The sequence below is a fragment of the Petromyzon marinus genome, chromosome 32 (assembly GCF_048934315.1).
Source record: "Petromyzon marinus isolate PM22_M1 ecotype Great Lakes invasive population chromosome 32, UKy_Petmar_22M1.pri1.0, whole genome shotgun sequence".
NCBI lineage: Eukaryota > Metazoa > Chordata > Hyperoartia > Petromyzontiformes > Petromyzontidae > Petromyzon > Petromyzon marinus.
The window spans coordinates 14,526,637-14,545,406 of NC_133698.1; the positions used below are offsets into that span (position 1 = coordinate 14,526,637).

The 18,770-nt window shown below is 45.3% G+C and overlaps 1 protein-coding gene across 4 annotated transcripts in view; it reads left to right on the forward strand.

Annotated features, from left to right (window-relative positions):
• The first annotated feature begins 2,533 nt into the window (after window positions 1-2,533).
• LOC116937330 (ubiquitin carboxyl-terminal hydrolase 2-like) overlaps window positions 2,534-18,770 on the forward strand; it is a 56,788-nt gene continuing 40,551 nt past the window's right edge. For 2 of the 4 annotated variants that reach the window (XM_032944391.2, XM_032944392.2), the window contains exons 1-2: window positions 2,781-3,758; window positions 14,834-15,726. In XM_032944391.2, coding sequence (XP_032800282.2) covers window positions 3,557-3,758; window positions 14,834-15,726 — 1,095 coding nt within the window. In that variant the 5' untranslated portion in view covers window positions 2,781-3,556. The other 2 variants (XM_032944393.2, XM_032944390.2) reach the window with 2 other exon arrangements.

Genomic DNA, 18,770 nt, shown 5'->3' on the forward strand with positions numbered 1-18,770 from the left:
GATCTTAAATTAGGACAGGACATTAAAAAGGCCATGGAAGGGAGCAGAAACCAGGAAACAAGATAGTTCTAAAAGTGAGTGGTGCTAACATGGCATGATGGTTGCGTCCTCGAACATGTTTTTGATGCTTACAAACACACTGGCCATAGAATATGGCTATGTTAAAATTATATGGGTGTAAATTATTACGAAGAACATTGCAATGGAAAATAGTTACGGGAAATTATGTAACACATACATATTGCGCATCCTTGATTTGTGTTCATATAAATTTAACTCACAAAACGCAACTGACATGTATATGCATCCCCTGTCATGACTGGTTAACTCCAAATAGTTATGTCGAGTCACAAGGCACTTCCGATTCAAACATATCCAACTTGTAGAACACTTTCTTCACATAACAGCAGGTATTCTTTCTTCCAAATTTGCTCCTACAAATGCTGACACTGTCTGCCAAACTTGCAAGCTCCGGTGCAAATCAATCGATGTGCATCACTTTGTGCATCCACGTGAGACAATATCCTTGCACGACTCTGGAATTGGAGCAAGTGTACAAGCTTTGGCGACAGCTATCCATCTTCGAATGTTCCAGCCCACTGTTGCAAGTGACTGTAGGGCAAGCTGTGGATTGGTGGCCTGCTTCCAGTGTGCTCGTTGAAGATGAAATCGTAGCACAGTGCTTTTGGTAAACCTCACAACTTGCACACAAACTCGAACCTGCATCCCTCATTGTTTTGCGTCAGTTCTTTCCCATGGGCTTCAGGGGCAAGTCCTTTCTGCCAAGCTCCAATTTGCATGCCATGGGCAGTGTTTTGCCATCGAGAGTTGCACGTGGATATATGCAATGTACAGGAGGAATGACTTCGTGATCCCAACCGAACCGGACTTCCTGACACCCATCGGGGGAGTGTTCCATGGTCCAGGTGCAACAGAAGCGAAGGCCCACAGATTGCCCCATGAACTTGAGCTACGTTCTGGGGATGCAGAGAAGAGCCAAGTCCACCGACCCCTGGGGGGTGATATATGCACTAAAATCATGTAGGTAGAAAATAATAATAGATCAAGACGTTTCGATCGGAACACAAGCAACCGTCTTCAGGTGAAAAAGAGGGGGAATCTGCTGAGGCAGGCTGTTTATAAAGGTTTAGAGATGTGCGGGGCAGCTAATTTTAATGAAGGAGCGAGCAGGAGAGTGCGAGTCGGAGAGAGAAATTTGTTGTAAATGTGAACTCGGCGAGTTTACATTTAAAAGCAAATTCTCTCTCCGACTCGCACAGTTCCATGTGGGCGATCTCTGCACCTTCGCTTCTGATGCACCTGGACTGGAATTTTTTGCTGAAGGGTATCAGGGAGTCAGGTTCAGTTGGGCTCTCCTTCCGCGGACAAACACCTCTTCCTCCCCCGTGCAACAACAAGAAGCACATTTTGATTTAAAGCTTTCGTGACTGCAGTAATTCATATTCTTAGCTCTTTCGGTAAAGTCACGTTGAAGGGAAACAATAAAATAATAAAATATATATGAAACAATAAAAATTCTCACGACGTTTCGACCAAAACACAAACGGTCGTCATCAGGTGTGTCGGTTCGCATTAATTTATTTATTTTTAAACGGCGTATTTATTAAAAGATGTGATTCCGGACATACAGTACCCTGGTGTCTACAAACTAAGTTGCCTCTGTGGTAGTAGTTACATTGGAGAAACCAAACGCCATGTCTCGGACCGCATTCGTGAACACAAAGCAGACCTTAAACACGGTAGGACCAACACCTCGGCCGTGGCAGATCACTGTTATAATTCAGTAGGCTCACATGACATTGACTTCTCCAAGACAGAGGTTCTTTGTAAGCCATCTGGCTACCATGAGAGATTCGTTCATGAGGCTATCCACATATACAAGCACAGAGACAATTTCAACCGAGAAGATGGATTCTGGCTTAGCAATCATTGGAAAGATTTGATAAACCATTTCAGGTCTTAATTGATTGTTCACGCTTACAGTGGCTTTCAGACAGCATACATTAATTTTTCGTCTCCCCCCTCCTCTTTTCAGAACATAGATGGACTCGCCCTTCTAAATAAACTGCCAAATCCGTGCGCGTGGCGCTGACGGTTTTTAAATAAATAAATACACGGTTTAAAAATAAATAAATTTATGCAAACCGACACACCTGATGACGACCGTTTGTGTTATGGTCGAAAACGTGATAATTTTTATTGTTTTATATATTTTATTATTTTATTGTTTCCCTTCAACGTGACTTTACCGAAAGAGCTAAGAATATAATATAACAAGAAGCACAGTTCACCACTGACGTCCCCATGGCGTTTGCACCATGCTCGGTGCACTTTGAGGACACGTAAAGTGTCGAAGGCCGGCTGGCAGTACGTCACGAAACAGACCCAGGTGCCATGGGTTGACTGATTGAAATGTCTGGCAGATGTATTAACGTTCTGCGTTTTAACCGCCCGACGCTCTGGTCGTTGTTGTGAGCATCGCTCCTCTGCCCTCCCCCGCGCAGGGGTAACACCACGTGCGCCTGGCGCGTGACGTCTCCGCTTTCCGTTGCCGCGGCGACGGACGCCGAGCTCACGTGGTGCGGCTGACGTCACCGGCGGTGAGAGGAGAGGGAGAGAGCGGGCCCCGCTTCGTCTCCCCGCTTCGTCTCCCCCGCTTCGTCTCCTCGCCGTCTCTGCGGCATGGGTCAAGCCGCCACGCCGCCCCCGGTCCAAGCGAGACGCTGAGTCGCCCCGGGCGGATTGGCGAGGTACGCTCGTGTGTGTGTGTGGTCCGCGATCTTCTTCTGGTGGTGGGTTTTTTTTCCTTGAACACAGTTGCTGAGCACAGGCCCCAAAGTTATAAACGCCTTGCGGCCAGCAACAAACAGCGCCGTCAAAGTTGTGACAGACAAGCGTTAAACACACGCTACTTGAAATGAGCCAGGTTGTTCCTGGAATCGCTCGGGGGAAAGAGACAACGACGGGAGATAGGGGTCCCAGTGTGTGCGGTGCTGTGCAGGAGACGTCTCTGCGCTGCGTGATGGCCCCGCGAACCCTCGGTCCCGTGTTGCTCCCTACCGTCCTTGCGTAGCCGCTGCATTTGAAAACAAAGCTGCTAAGGACACCGACCCAAAGATGCAGAACGTCAAGCGACCGGCAACAAACAGCACTGTCAACGTTGTAATAGATACGAGTATAACACGTTTTTTTTATTGAGAAAGGTTATTGTAAGAGCTTGGGGAAGGAGACGAGGGAATTCTTAAGTAGCGTAGTGTGTGCGTTGTGTGTGTTGTGTAAATGTGTGTGTTGTGTATGTGGTCTAAGTATTGTGTGTGTTGTGTGTATTGGTGTGGGGTGTGTGTTATTTTGTTGCGTGAGTGTTGTGTGGGGTGTGTGTTGTGATGCGTGTGTGCTGTGTGTGGGATGTGTGCTGTTGTGAAGCGTGTGTGTTGTGGTGATGCGTGTGTGTTGTGTGTGGGGTGTGTGTTGTGTGGTGATGCGTGTGTTGTGGTGATGCGTGTGTGTTGTATGAGGTGTGTTGTGTCTGTTGTTCATGTTTGTTATTGGGGAAGTAACGGTCATCTCAGGGCCAACGGCCGGACGCCATTGGTCGCGCGCGGTCACGAGGTGTGCGTATGCGCGACACGATTTGTGGAGGCGGCGCGTCGTCTCGGACTGCGGCGTCGCGGGGCCCCTCTCGAGGCAGAGCTCGGCCCAAGGGGAGCAACCGCCGGGGTCTGGGCTCGGGGGCGCAGGTCAGCGGTTCCCCAACCTTTTGTTTGGGAGGCGCGAAAAAAAATTCTACTGGTTATGGTGTTGGGTTCAGTGGGGAGGGCGCAGGCTTTGGCATGGATACCGTGCAGGATAAATCACCATATCATAGAGCCGCTCGCAAGGGAACGCTGATCATGTCAATTCAAAACTATTGATTTACTCCTAAAGGTATATTGTCTCTCTGCGACAGACATTTTACGGTGTAAACTCCAAATGTAAGTTAGCCCCTTTGTTTAATCAATGCTCTCTGTGCTCGGAAGAAGTATACTGCCCGCATCGTTAGCCTGTCACATTTTCTTTTGTAAGGCAGTGCTCATCAGGAATGTTCTGATGGCCTGCTTCTACTGTCCACCACTGCCAACACAGTCCCTTAATTTTACTTTAAATGTCATCAAAATGAATGTTTTGTCTTTCAATAATTTACGAAATAAATAACCCAAAAATGTCTCCTTCCCATAACTTTAGCATCATGATTAATAAAAGTAATTACACACCCCATTGGCCATAGAGCCTTCTGGGAGTTATTTTTTTCAGCAGCATGCTTTAGCATAGCAACCTATGGACTGACTTTGACATTCAGTGTCTTATCAGCAGTCAGGCTTGCTTAAACCAGTGCTGGAGAAGTGCCACATGTTTATATACCTTCTCTGTTAGATATGGATCTCAGTCTAAACCAAGACTATGTAACACAACACAAAATAATGATTAGCATTGTCCAATGACCCTCATAGTTATTTTGTGTTTCAGTAATTTGTGCTGTTCTGATGCCTGCATGTGTACTCAGAGAAGATCACAGGATGGGATGGAAATGTCAAGGTCACATGATGGGGATGGGACATTCTGACGGGAAGGGATGGTATTAAAACATCATTCCTGTGTCACTGTCTTGTTTGAAGACCCAGTATCTGGGGGTCTGGGATTGTGTGTATGAAGGTCTCATAGCATTTGGGGTCTAGCTATCCAAGTTGTGTGGTCCGAGCTGAGGTGACTGAAAATATGGATTCAGGGGTCTGAAGTTTTGGATTTTGCTGATAAGGTGCCTGAGAGTCTTAGGATTTCGGTTTAATAGTCCCAGGGTCGGGTCTGGTTTGAGCAATTTCTGGTCAAGGGGTATTTATGTCTCTGGGTATTGGCTTAGGGATTTAAGGGGGCTCGGAGTCTGTTTGCAGGGGTCTAGGTTTATGAGTTTTGGGGTCTGGTTTTCTATGTCTTGGAACCTCAGAATCTTGAGTCTTTGAGGTCTGTATTTAGGGGTCTTGGCATCTTGGTGTAGGTATCATGTTTGTATGGCCTTGGAGTCTCAGATCCTCCTTTACTGGGTTTATAGGTCTCAGTTGCTCAGTTTAGGGGTCTGTGGGCCTTGTCTTTTGAGAGTGGGTGTCCGAGGCTGGGACATATGAGAGAGGCTGCCATGATTTTACTGGCAGGGCTGTTTTCGTGTTGGCAGCACCCGGGATGGAATTAGCAACCGCTGACGATCAGTAAGAAGATGAAGCGTGACAGGTGCCTTTAGTTTACAAATTCCTCTCAGGCAGCCCTGTTCAGGACCCCAGTTGCCAGGAAACGTTGGTCCTGGGGCTCTTCATTATGAGGTCGCATTGATCCCTAGCCTACTTGCACCAGAGAACTTCATCTCAAAGAATCACAGTTCCCATTGCCCCTTCGTCCCTGCACCACTAGTATTGAGAAGCAAACAGTCAAAATAATGTGTATTTAATCTAACATTCCTTGTAAAATAACCTTCCATGTATTTTATTACTTCACTACCACACTAATGGTTAGGATCCATCTTCATGAATATCTGTAAATCACTAACATTGGTTGAAGCAAGCGTGGCTCTGCTATTGAGACACTGAATGTTGAAACAGGTCCAGAGTTTATTTCTGTTGAACCAATTCTTGCCGAATGATGCTCTCTTAGAAAACCGTGTGGCTGATTGGATGTGTAAAGAATAGGCTTGTTTTGGAGTATCAGATGTGAGGGAGGTGTATTGCCGGATTTTTTATTTTGTTGAGTGGGGGTGTATGATCCACATATTGCACATAGTTGATACATTTTTACTCGTCTTTTTAATTTCTAAATGTAACATTGTCACTGATTTAGTGCAATTGTCAGCAAGGGCCACTGTGCCCCGTGACTAAGTACTGTCTATGTGTGTATTTTAAGCTGTTACCAATCTGCATTGTTTCCTGATGACGAAGAACTGAGCCGTGAGGTCACGATTACAGAAATCCATTAGTCAAAGCAGTTCGGCACCGCCTCTCTGATTGTTGCCACCGGCATCAGTCATGGCTGTGGTTCCATAACACCGCGGTCACTTCACACTGACGCTTAGCTCACTGTGTGTCCCGTTCTCTACAACTCTGGCCTCACCAAAGACGATGGATCAGAAACTTGAGTAGTGTGAGCACTGGCAAATATGGAGATAGCGTGTAGTGTGAGCGCGACATTGCGTTCCCAAAGCCGGTAGATTACAGGACCGGTTATATTTAGCTGTGTAACTTGATAGGAGGGAGCAGTGTAAGACTGCTAGGATGGCCAGGCCGACGACTGTGTGCGTGCTGCACCTCTTGTAATTTCACGTTGAGGCTCTTTGATATGAGCACGAGTCGCACTCTCATCATCATCCTTGCCTCTCCTCCCCGCGCTAATTGTTAAAACAGTGCGCAGTCAACGAAGCCAGAAACTCAAGATGTATCCAGGAATGCATCCAATGAGGGTACCCAGGAATGTAAGAAACTCAATTGGCACCCAGTAATGGTTATGTCAAAACTCAAAGTGCACCCAGAAAATCACGGTGTACACTGAAATTAAAGGTGCACGCTCAAAGCTATCACCACATTGCCCAAGTTTCCCCACAGTTTGTCAGTAAGTAGGTGCGTACGTTTATAAGATGTGTGTAGGCTTGCTGAAGACTAGGGCTAGGCTGTTCAATATCTAAGTTTTGCGAAATGTGATGCAAAGTCAAAGTGATTTCCTACTCTGTTACTCTCGCTACTAATAGTTAGATATTCATATGCTTTAAAACATTCGAAATTCTTATCAGGCTCCATATTGTAAAGTCTCCAACTCGCATCCACTATCTGTCTGGCCTCTCAGTGTATGTGCTCTGAAGAAAGGACTTTGCCCAAAAGGTCACCTATTATATACTTTTCCTTTAAGGCCACATTGTTTTTGATGAACGTGTGGAGTTTTTTTTTTATAAAGCGTTGTTCATGCACATTGCATCTCAAAACGCTGTAGAATTGGTGACGTGCATATTTTTCACACGGGCAATCACAGATCACAAGTGAGAAGGAAGGCAGCTAGAACTGGCACGAACGATTGCCCAAGTTCCGTGGTCCTTTCGTGGGATGTTTGTTCAACTCCCTTAATGAGTGTGATTATGCATGTGGGAGGAACCTGGAGCATCCGAAGAAAACAGCAAATGAACCACAATACCTTGCTGATCTCGTCTAGGAGCGTAAACCAAGCCGGCCACCCTCGTCGCGGCTTTTGGTTAGCCATCGAACAGACGGTTACCGCATCGCAATGCTTTGAATTGTGCTTCTACAGCCGTCTGGAATGCTCTTCCTTGTGACATTAGGAAGCCACTGGAGCTGTGCACTTTAAATCTACAGGCAGTCCCCGGGTTATGGAAGACCCGACTTAGAGAAATCCGACTTATGGAAATGCTCCCATAAAATGTGTTAAAAAATAAATGAAATTTGCGGAAATGTTTGCGTTAGTTATGTAAGTGCAAATAGTGCACCGAGGTGAGGATGCGGATGTATACGCCGCTTTCACCGAGCCCTTGTTTCATTAGGATTAAGGTAAATATCATTTTTGTAGCGTTACGTAATTATTTTCCTTTTGTAGCGTTACGTAATTGTTTTCTATGCTTCTAACTTTTTTCCCCCATATTTCTATTGCTAGCTTTCTTCATTTTAAGTTTATTTCGTGAGTTATTTACTGTATGGTCTGTGTATTTGTATGTGTTTGTGGACAAGCCTACTCAACCTTTGTCTATGTGTGCATATGTGTGAGTATAAAGTCTAGGCCTAGCCTAATGCAGGTAAACGAACAATAGGAAGTGACTGCTTTCTCCATAATACAGGTTTTTTTGGGTGGTTAGATCGCGTAAATATGTCATTAAACCCGACAGCCAATTAGTAAGGTTTGTCACGTAAACAGAACATGCCAATTCGTTACTAGTACAGCACACCGGTGTTTTGGAGAGCCAAGCCACAACATTTACAATCTGATTACGACGTTTCGGCAGTAATTAAAACAAGCTTCATCAGGCGACAGCTCGATTTAGCGACACATTTATATATTTACACGATCTAACCCCAACAAAAACCTGTATTATGGGTGATATTGGTCGCGAAAGCCTGCGTGTTAAACTGACTGCTTTTTGTTAACAATTAATATTAAAATGTGCAGAGCATATATGTACAGTGATGCGATACAGTTAGCGATAGAAAACGGATAACAGCGCGATACAGTGCTGAGAGAAAACGGTAGGGGAGACACAACTATTTTTGGCTATGGGTTTTTATCTTGATTTTGGGGAAAAATTGTTTAATTTCCGACATATGGAAAATTCAGGTTACAGATTGTTCTCAGGAACCTAATCCTTCTGTAACCCGGGGTCTGCCTCTACATTGAAAACGAATTTCTTTAGAACTGCTTTTTGTGTTCAGTTAGTTTTCATTAGCATGGTTGATTACGTATGGTGCGAAAGAAGTTGAACATCTATACAAAGCCACCAGCGTCCCAGCATCTCCTGTATACAGCTCTAAGCCAGTGGTAAAAATTACATGTTCCCATGGTAGGGGCAAGGTTAACCACAACAATCACTTGACTTAACCCTAACAAAGTATACTCTTTTTCCTGACCTAGGAGGGATGATGTGCAAAGTTCACACCCAACCGTGATTTGAACTCGCAACCTCCCGATTGTGTGCTGCTCACGCTACCACTGAGCCACCTGGCCAGCTGTTGGAAATCATAGAGCAATTATGAGTCTCGAGCCTGCATTGTCCACCACATCACAATCTAATGAAACTAATACACACATGTCGTCACTGGGGTATGGTGTACATGGGTCATGCGCATAGCATGATAGAGAGGCACAGTTTGTGTGGGTGTGGCAGGGCGGAGAAGAGTCTCACCGGTAATTAGGGTCATTAAAATATATTTTTTGCATCACCTGTAACTGCATTGAAAAAAACGTTTACTGGTTTGCTGCACACATGGAAATGTCCAGAGCAATAAACATAACTTGTTAAGCTTTTTAACCGAGAAATGGAGGGAGCTGTCACAGTGGCGTAATGGTTCGCACACTGGACTTCAATTCAGAGTTTACCGGTTCGATTCTATCTTTTGGTGTGCGAGTGGAATCAACGGGCAAGTTTCTTAAAACCCCAACCACTTCTGTCATCATCCTAGCAGTATAAATGGGTGCACAACAGTTAATCAATGGGCAGGATCGCGTGTGGGTATGCCCACCTCTTCCAACACGTCTGTTCAACATAGAAGAGTGGACCAAATACCCTAAAGAACTTCCTGTAGTGGAGGCCCTTCTGTCAGCAGTGGCATGAGCAAGCAATTACAGGACTGCACCTTAACTAGTTTTCGCACACGCCATGCAGTTTGTATGGTCACGTATGCCAATCAGCACTCCTGACTAACGTTTCACTTGACTCGGTTACCAGTTCCAGACCTTAGAAATATGAAAATGGTGACTGGTTAACCGGTTATTGTTCAAGAACCCTACCAGTAATCTTCCATATGCAGGCTGCCTGCTCGCATCACCCATGCACATACACCTGCCTTCACTTGCAGGCCTAGTGGCGATGCGTTAGATCACAATATGTGGTGAAAATGGGACTATCCTGGTCTCTTTGAGTTCTCAGCTGGCTAAACCAAATCTTATTGAAACTTGAAAAGTCCTACAAGTAGGTTAGCCTGTTATATACTTTCTATTGATAAAATATTCGTGAGGTATTTTCAGTGTGTTCAAATTTAAACCGCCCTATTTGTTTTTGGTGTAAGATGAGTAACTTCCCTTTTTGAAAACAGAATTACTTCTCGTGCACAGCCAGCCATTGTCTGTTTACTGCATTCACGTCACACGAGTTAGTTCTGTTGTTAGCTGTCTGATTGGATTAAATTCATACAATGTGGCTTAGTTATTATTTTTCATTTATTGAATCCTAAATGCATTCATTAAAATAATAAAAGGAGCATACATTCATCCTGGCTGTGAGTTCAAGCAAGCCGGTCTCCTTTGATAAGACATTGCATGTAAAAACTGGTCCAAAGTTTTCTTGTGTTTAACTAATGTTGCTGAAATTATACACTCCAGAAGGCCCAGAGGATGATAGAATGTTTAAAAAATAATAATTATATGGAAGGACAGATGTTCGAATGAGGCATAGTGTCAACTTAGTTTATTTAAGTAAGCACTTCATAATGCTAATCTCTTTTGGCAACCCTTAACCAGTGGTGTAAATTCCACAATTCCACGGCAAAGGCTAGCATCTCCATATGACAACCACCGGTGACATCCCTCAAAATGTTTTTCATTGTATCACACCGTTGTAATAATATTAATAACTGTTTGAATCTATACTGTGGATCGCACTAAAAAAATATGAAATGACATTGTTCAGGTGATAATTATATTGCTCATTGAAGCAGTGTGTGTTTTTTTTTAATATTAACACATTGCGTTGTGCGCACAACAGTGAAAATATGTGACTAGTAATGAATCTTGTTACATGCTCAAGCAATATCTTTGCATTTGGGAAATTAGGTAATAGAGCTTTAAGGCATGGTTAGCTTTGAGTACTGTTCACTGCTGAGCATGAGAGTGCATTTCATGGACATGTTACACTTTAAGTGGGTGGTGTTTGTCTCTTGTTACATCCCCGAACTAGTAGTGTAAATTCCACATTTCTAGGGTAGGCATAGTGATACTAATTTTATCGACCTCAAGGATAAAACTCAACTCATGCCTGAGATTTTAACTAACAGTGGGAAGGGCTGTGGACTCCCTTACACTAATTACAGTGAGGGAAAAAAGTATTTGATTCCCTGATGATTTTGTACATTTGCCCACTGACAAATAAATGATCGGTCTATAATTTTAATGGTAGGTTTATTTTAACAGTGAGAGACAGAATAACAACACGAAAATCCAGAAAAAACGCATGTCAATAATGTTATAAATTGATTTGCATTTTAATGAGGGAAATAAGTATTTGACCCCTCTGCAAAACATGACTTAGTATTTGGTGGCAAAACCCTTGTTGGCAATCACAGAGGTCAGACGTTTCTTGTAGTTGGCCACCAGGTTTGCACACATCTCAGGAGGGATTTTGTCCCACTCCTCTTTGCAGATCTTCTCCAAGTCATTAAGGTTTCGAGGCTGACGTTTGGCAACTCGAACCTTCAGCTCCCTCCACAGATTTTCTATGGGATTAAGGTCTGGAGAATGTCTAGGCCACTCCAGGACCTTAATGTGCTTCTTCTTGAGCCACTCCTTTGTTGCCTTGGCTGTGTGTTTTGGGTCATTGTCATGCTGGAATACCCATCAACGACCCATTTTCAATGCCCTGGCTGAGGGAAGTAGGTTCTCACCCAAGATTTGACGGTATATGGCCCCGTCCATCGTCCCTTTGATGCGGTGAAGTTGTCCTGTCCCCTTAGCAAACACCCCCAAAGCATAATGTTTCCACCTCCATATTTGACGGTGGGGATGGTGTTCTTGGGGTCATAGGCAGCATTCCTCCTCCTCCAAACACGGCGAGTTGAGTTGATGCCAAAGAGCTAAATTTTGGTCTCATCTGACCACAACACTTTCACCCAGTTGTCCTCTGAATCATTCAGATGTTCATTGGCAAACTTCAGACGGGCATGTATATGTGCTTTCTTGAGCAGGGGGACCTTGCGGGCGCTGCAGGATTTCAGTCCTTCACGGCGTAGTGTGTTACCAATTGTTTTCTTTGTGACTATGGTCCCAGCTGTCTTGTGATCATTGACAAGATCCTCCCGTGTAGTTCTGGGTTGATTTCTCACCGTTCTCATGATCATTGCAACTCCACGAGGTGAGATCTTGCATGGAGGCCCAGGCCGAGGGAGATTGACAGTTCTTTTGTGTTTCTTCCATTTGCGAATAATCGCACCAACTGTTATCACCTTCTCACCAAGCTGCTTGGCAATGGTCTTGTAGCCCATTCCAGCCTTGTGTAGGTCTACAATCTTGTCCCTGACATCCTTGGAGAGCTCTTTGGTCTTGGCCATGGTGGAGAGTTTGGAATCTGATTGATTGATTGCTTATGTAGACAGGTGTCTTTTATACAGGTAACAAGCTGAGATTAAGAGCACTCCCTTTAAGAGTGTGCTCCTAATCTCAGCTCGTTACCTGTATAAAAGACACCTGGGAGCCAGAAATCTTTCGTTTTGCAGAGGTGTCAAATACTTATTTCCCTCATTAAAATGCCAATCAATTTATAACATTTTTGACATGCTTTTTTCTGGATTTTGTTGTTGTTATTCTGTCTCTCACTGTTCAAATAAACCTACCATTAAAATTATAGACTGATCATTTCTTTGTCAGTGGGCAAACGTACAAAATCAGCAGGGGATCAAATACTTTTTTCCTTCACTGTATAATACACATTTAAATGCAGGGGTTCCACATTGACCGAGCCAAACTCATGACGTCAGAAGTGCAAATTCCGTTAATGCCATCACTCAGACCCCCACGAGCGAGCACCGCTCTCAAGTTTTACAGTGCAGCTGAGCTCAGACACATGCACGTATGCACACGCGGAGACAAGGGCAGTGCAGCCTAAAGTGCGTCGGCGTGCTGTTTGAACCACTGAGTAAGGTATGTGGGTGGTTAAGGATGACGAGTAACATCAGTCGCCAACAACAGCAGTAGCAGCAGCATCAGAATGTCTTTGGTTTACAGCAGGGTGCTTGAGTTACATTTGCAAGGTTGTTAGATTAGTCATGGAAGGCGATTGCTGTTGGACGCCTATGAGAAAATAAGAAAACTGCTTAACACGTAGGCTTTCGCGACCAATATCATCCATAATACAGGTTTTTTGGGTTAGATTGCCTAAATATATAAATATATCCTTAAACCCTCCACCACCTGACACATGCAATTAGTAAGGTTTGTCACGTAAACAGAACATGCCAATTCGTTACTAGTACAGCACACAGGTGTGTTGGAGAGCAAATCCACAACATTTACAATCTGTGTACGACGTTTCACCAGTAATTACAACTAGCTTCATCAGGCGACAGCCATATTTGGTGGTGGGTTTAACGACACACTTATATTTACACGATCTAACCCAAAATAACTTATATTATGAAAGACCATTGTGTGAAGTTTTTTTAAAGTGGAGTCAATGCGATCTCCTGCTGATGCCACTCTAACGAGCATCGGTCCTCCTCTCCATACAACATCCTCCATGAGTGGCTGTGGCCGAATTTTAATTCAAAGTTCCGGTATAAAACCTGTGCAGCCCATGTTCACTGCTGTTTCCCATCAGATTTATTTGTACTTGATTAGGTGCTTTCGTGACTGCAGGAATTACTCTTTGGTTTTTTATTATTTCTACGTGACTTTACCGAAAAAAACAAAGAGTACATTTATTCGTGTTGCTTGAAGGTAACATGTTCTAAAAAAGTGCCTTTATGCATGTTTGGTGCCGATTTGCCATATCGTCATATACCAGCCCATTCCAAATGCCAATCCGTAGGCTAAATTCTCACTCAGTGCCGTAGGTGTATGTGTGTGTTTGCGCTGGTCGGCTTGCCTGTGTGCCTTGTTTCCAAAGCTGTACTTTTTAGCGTGGTTAGGAATTTATTGAGCGCGCCAGGGTGAGCTCACACTCGTCTAACCCGTCTGTTTGCACGAGACATTTTGTGGCACTCTGAGTTGGGCCCATTGCAAACCCATGTGGTGTGCAACTTGCATGGCGGCTGCATGCTATTAAGACACAACGCTGCATGCTATATAATTGTTTGTCTAAATGCACATGCCGCCCTGCAACCGTGCAATTATTCACAAGGGAAAATAAATTGGTGATGGACTTGGAAGTTTCTCGAATAATTATTCTTTCAACGATTATCGCACGTCGTATTTACTTGTGCAAATTGTGCCAGAATTTCCTGGCTGCATTTAGGCACAGGCCCTGCGGTGACACTCGAGGACACGGGTAAGTATGAGGCGTGCGTTTGTGAAGGGCACGTGCTGTGGAAGGTGTCGCGCATGTCAGCGTAGGCTCACGAGCACAATCGCACATGAAGTCAGGCCCATGAGCATTGTGACAATACTTCTATTGAGGAAAAATATATATGCATGTGTATGTATTGGATCTCTTTTGAAATGATTTCACAGTTACGTGCTGTACCAGGATTGGATTGAGATTTTGGAGAATGAGGCATATTCTCTGTTACAAATTAAACATTCGACACTAATAAGTGATGGGCAATGCAATGCTTTATCAATGTTTCACCCTCATGTGCAGGGGTTGTTTGCATGTCTGTTTTGCAATGATAACAGCAGCATCCCTGCAAGGGCGTGGGCGGCAGGGAGTAGATGCAGAGGGATTGGAGGGAGAGCTTGGGGTGGTAATCGTATTCTTGGGCGTGCTGTGGCATGCGTGTGAATTTCCGTTTGTATTGGCGCACGCTGACAGAGTCATCACGCCACACAAACGTGTGCAGTTTGTTGGCAGGTTGTTTTTTGTCTTGAATGTTTAATTGTTTCCGAGAAGGAACGGCCGATCAGCAATTCTACCTATGTGGCGTCATTTCTGATAGAATATCATATAGTCTGGAAGCAGATAAAAACAAGTCTACCATCATCGGCATAATATTGTGAATCCACGCATTCAAGTTTTACCTGTTTGGTCGTCACAGATGCGATGGCCACCTGGGACATTCTTATTTGGCCACCTGGGACATTCGTTGTTGCGAGCGATGCCGGTGTCTCGGCCGTCTCCCTCTCACCACCCGTGTCTCCTTGTCTCCTCCTCTGTGGGCAGAGCGCGAGTTCCCTGGCAGAGGCGCTGGTGCATTGAGCGGGCTCCTACTGTGCTGGGCCAGCCACTCTGTGCCGTGGCGCTTACCGCCCACCGCCGGAATGGCGTGGCATAGCTCTTCGCACACGCGGTCCTACCTCACCGAGCCGGTATGCAACGGGCGACGGTCGTACGGGCTTCCCCTGGTGACGACGCACACCTACTCTAGTGACTACCGCTATGCAACCGCCAGTGGCCCCGATTACGGCGGCATCGGTGGAGGCAGCGGCTCACGCCTGCGCTCAAACTCGGGCGCGGAGGAACGCATGGGGAGGAGCAGCTCACGCTTCACCGACTCGCACCTCCACGACCTGAGCCGGCGCAGCGAGAGCCTCAGCCGCCTGCCATTCCGATCTCCGGGCTACGGTGGAATCGGTGGCGGTAGTAGCGGCATCGGCAGTGGCTACTACTCCCCATCTGGGCTCAATGGGGGCTACAGCGGCGGCAGCAGTGGCGCGTACTCGACTTCGTACGGCGCGGGCGGCGCGTGCGGCTCCTACTCGTCGTTCAAGAGCTCGGCCGGACTCTCCTCCGCGTACGGCAGCAGCAGCCTCGGCAGCGGCCTCGGCAGCAGCAGCAGCAGCAATGCATTCTCGTCGACGCAGGCGCTTGCACGGCGCCGCTCCACCAGCCAGACGGAGCTGCACCTGAGCCGGGACCTGGGAGGGCTGTCGGTGGTGGGGGCTCGCCGGGCAGGTGCGGAAGTGACGCGGCACGGCACCTCCAGGGACGACGACGAGAGCGATGGCCTCAAGGGCTCGGCCATTGGATCCTCATCCTACTTGGGCGGAGCTGGTACCAGCAGCGGACGCTACACCGGAAACACGGCGCACTCGCCGCCCGAGAGGGAGAGCGCGGTGAGTACTCATGGGTGTGTGTGTACAGCTGTGCACTGCGTGTGTGTGTTTGTAGGTGTGTGTACAGGTGTACTCTGTGTGTATGTCTGTACAGGCCTATGTTTTGGTGTATACAGCTGGTACAGGTGTATGTGTACGGGTATACAATGCATGTGCACCGCCAATTAGTACGGTTAGCTACGTACAGTGCGTATGGTGCGAAATAAGTTCAACATACATACAGTGAGGGAAAAAAGTATTTGATCCCCTGCTGATTTTGTACGTTTGCCCACTGACAAAGAAGTGATCAGTCTATAATTTTAATGGTAGGTTTATTTGAACAGTGAGAGACAGAATAACAACAAAAAAATCCAGAAAAACGCATGTCAAAAATGTTATAAATTGATTTGCATTTTAATGAGGGAAATAAGTATCTGACCCCCTCTCAATCAGAATGATTTCTGGCTCCCAGGTGTCTTTTATACAGGTAACAAGCTGAAATTAGGAGCACACTCTTAAAGGGAGTGCTCCTAATCTCAGCTTGTTACCTGTATAAAAGACACCTGTCCACAGAAGCAATCAATCAGATTCCAAACTCTCCACCTTGGCCAAGACCAAAGAGCTCTCCAAGGATGTTCGGGACAAGATTGTAGACCTACACAAGGCTGGAATGGGCTACAAGACCATTGCCAAGCAGCTTGGTGAGAAGGTGACAACAGTTGGTGCGATTATTCGCAAATGGAAGAAACACAAAATAACGGCCAATCTCCCTCGGCCTGGGGCTCCATGCAAGATCTCACCTCATGGAGTTGCAATGATCATGAGAACGGTGAGGAATCAGCCCAGAACTACACGGGAGGATCTTGTCAATGATCTCAAGGCAGTTGGGACCATAGTCACCAAGAAAACAATTGGTAACACACTACGCTGTGAAGGACTGAAATCCTGCAGCGCCCGCAAGGTCCCCCTGCTCAAGAAAGCACATATACATGCCCGTCTGAAGTTTGCCAATGAACATCTGAATGATTCAGAGGACAACTGGGTGAAAGTGTTGTGGTCAGGTGAGACCAAAATGGAGCTCTTCGGCATCAACTCAACGTGCCGTGTTTGGAGGAGGAGGAATGCTGCCTATGACACCAAGAACACCATCCCCACCGTCAAACATGGAGGTGGAAACATTATGCTTTGGGGGTATTTTTCTGCTAAGGGGACAGGACAACTTTACTGCATCAAAGGGACGATGGACGGGGCCATGTACCGTAAAATCTTGGATGAGAACCTCCTTCCCTCAGCCAGGGCATTGAAAATGGGTCGTGGATGGGTATTCCAGCATGACAATGACCTAAAACACACGGCCAAGGCAACAAAGGAGTGGCTCAAGAAGAAGCACATTAAGGTCCTGGAGTGGCCTAGCCATTCTCCAGACCTTAATCCCATAGAAATTCTGTGGAGGGAGCTGAAGGTTCGAGTTGCCAAACGTCAGCCTCGAAACCTTAATGACTTGGAGAAGATCTGCAAAGAGGAGTGGGACAAAATCCCTCCTGAGATGTGTGCAAACCTGGTGGCCAACTACAAGAAACGTCTGACCTCTGTGATTGCCAACAAGGGTTTTGCCACCAAGTACTAAGTCATGTTTTTCAGAGGGGTCAAATACTTATTTCCCTCATTAAAATGCAAATCAATTTATAACATTTTTGACATGCGTTTTTCTGGATTTTTTTGTTGTTATTCTGTCTCTCACTGTTCAAATAAACCTTCCATTAAAATTATAGACTTATCATTTCTTTGTCAGTGGGCAAACGTACAGAATCAACAGGGGATCAAATACTTTTTTTCCCTCACTGTATGGGTGGATATTTTCCTGTGTGTGTATACAAGTTTATGTGGGTGTGTGTGCGGAGGAAGTGATATTGTAGTGGTTCGCACACTGTTCTGGACATGGCAGCGTAAGTTCCATTCCTTGCCATAGCTAACATCAGCGGTTTATTATTTGAACTGGTCCTGGGCTTCCACTAGGATGACCAGCCCTAAATGAGTACTTGGTGTGGTGTGTAAACATTAGCATCGGGGAGACAAAGGTTGCCTGGCATAGAGCTTGCCACACCACCCCTTTGTGCAATGTGTTGGCTTTCATAGTTGCTTGCTAAAGGCACTTCATAACAGAGGTTTTTGGGTTAAAACTGAGTACGACGTTTCACCAGTTCAGTGTCAGTTTATTTATTTTGGTATAGCCCTGTGAGCCATTCGGCTCTTGAATCGGGTGCAACCACAACAAACAAAAACAAAAACACGAACAAGAAAAACATCTTAAAGTGACTATGTGACTGTGCAAACAGATAATCCAAGAAAAAAAAAACAGCAATATATTCCTGAAAAAAGCACGTACACCAACGCTGTGTGCAGAAAATCCCAGTGCGATGCAAGTCAAACAACAACAACCAGAAGAAAACTTAGATTAAGGCCATCAGTCTAACTCCGTACTACAACAAAACAAACATGTCCAAACCAAAAAAACTTTTCCAAATCACCAAAAATTAAAGCCATAATTGCAACGTAACAGTGATCACAGGGACTGTGACCGAATTTTTACAATAAATTACATAAATAACATGTAACACCAAATCCTAGAGCCATAGCTGGCTGCATAAGTTACTCCACAACAACAGAGGCATCAGTCGGAGTATCAATTTTTTCAATGCACCTTTAAGATCAGCACACTACAGATAATACTTTGCAGCGTCATCCGGAGCGAAACATTTTATTTTATTTTATGCCAATGAATAGCAGTGGCAGCTAGGGGTGTACAACTCCTCTAGAGCAGTTTTGAGAGAAGATCTCATTGGTAGCGATTCAAGTTGCAGTTTATTGACAATAGCATTCCACACTCCGGGGCCATCAATAGCAAAGGCCCTTCCTCCAGTTTTTGTACGGCAATAGGGAATGTGAAGCTGGTAAATGAGCGAAGACCTGAGGTCAAATTTTTTCTTTGAAGCAGAGAGGAGATCCAGCAGGTAGTATGCGGATTTTTTTGTAAGTACATCGTGAATAAATAAGATCTGGTGCAC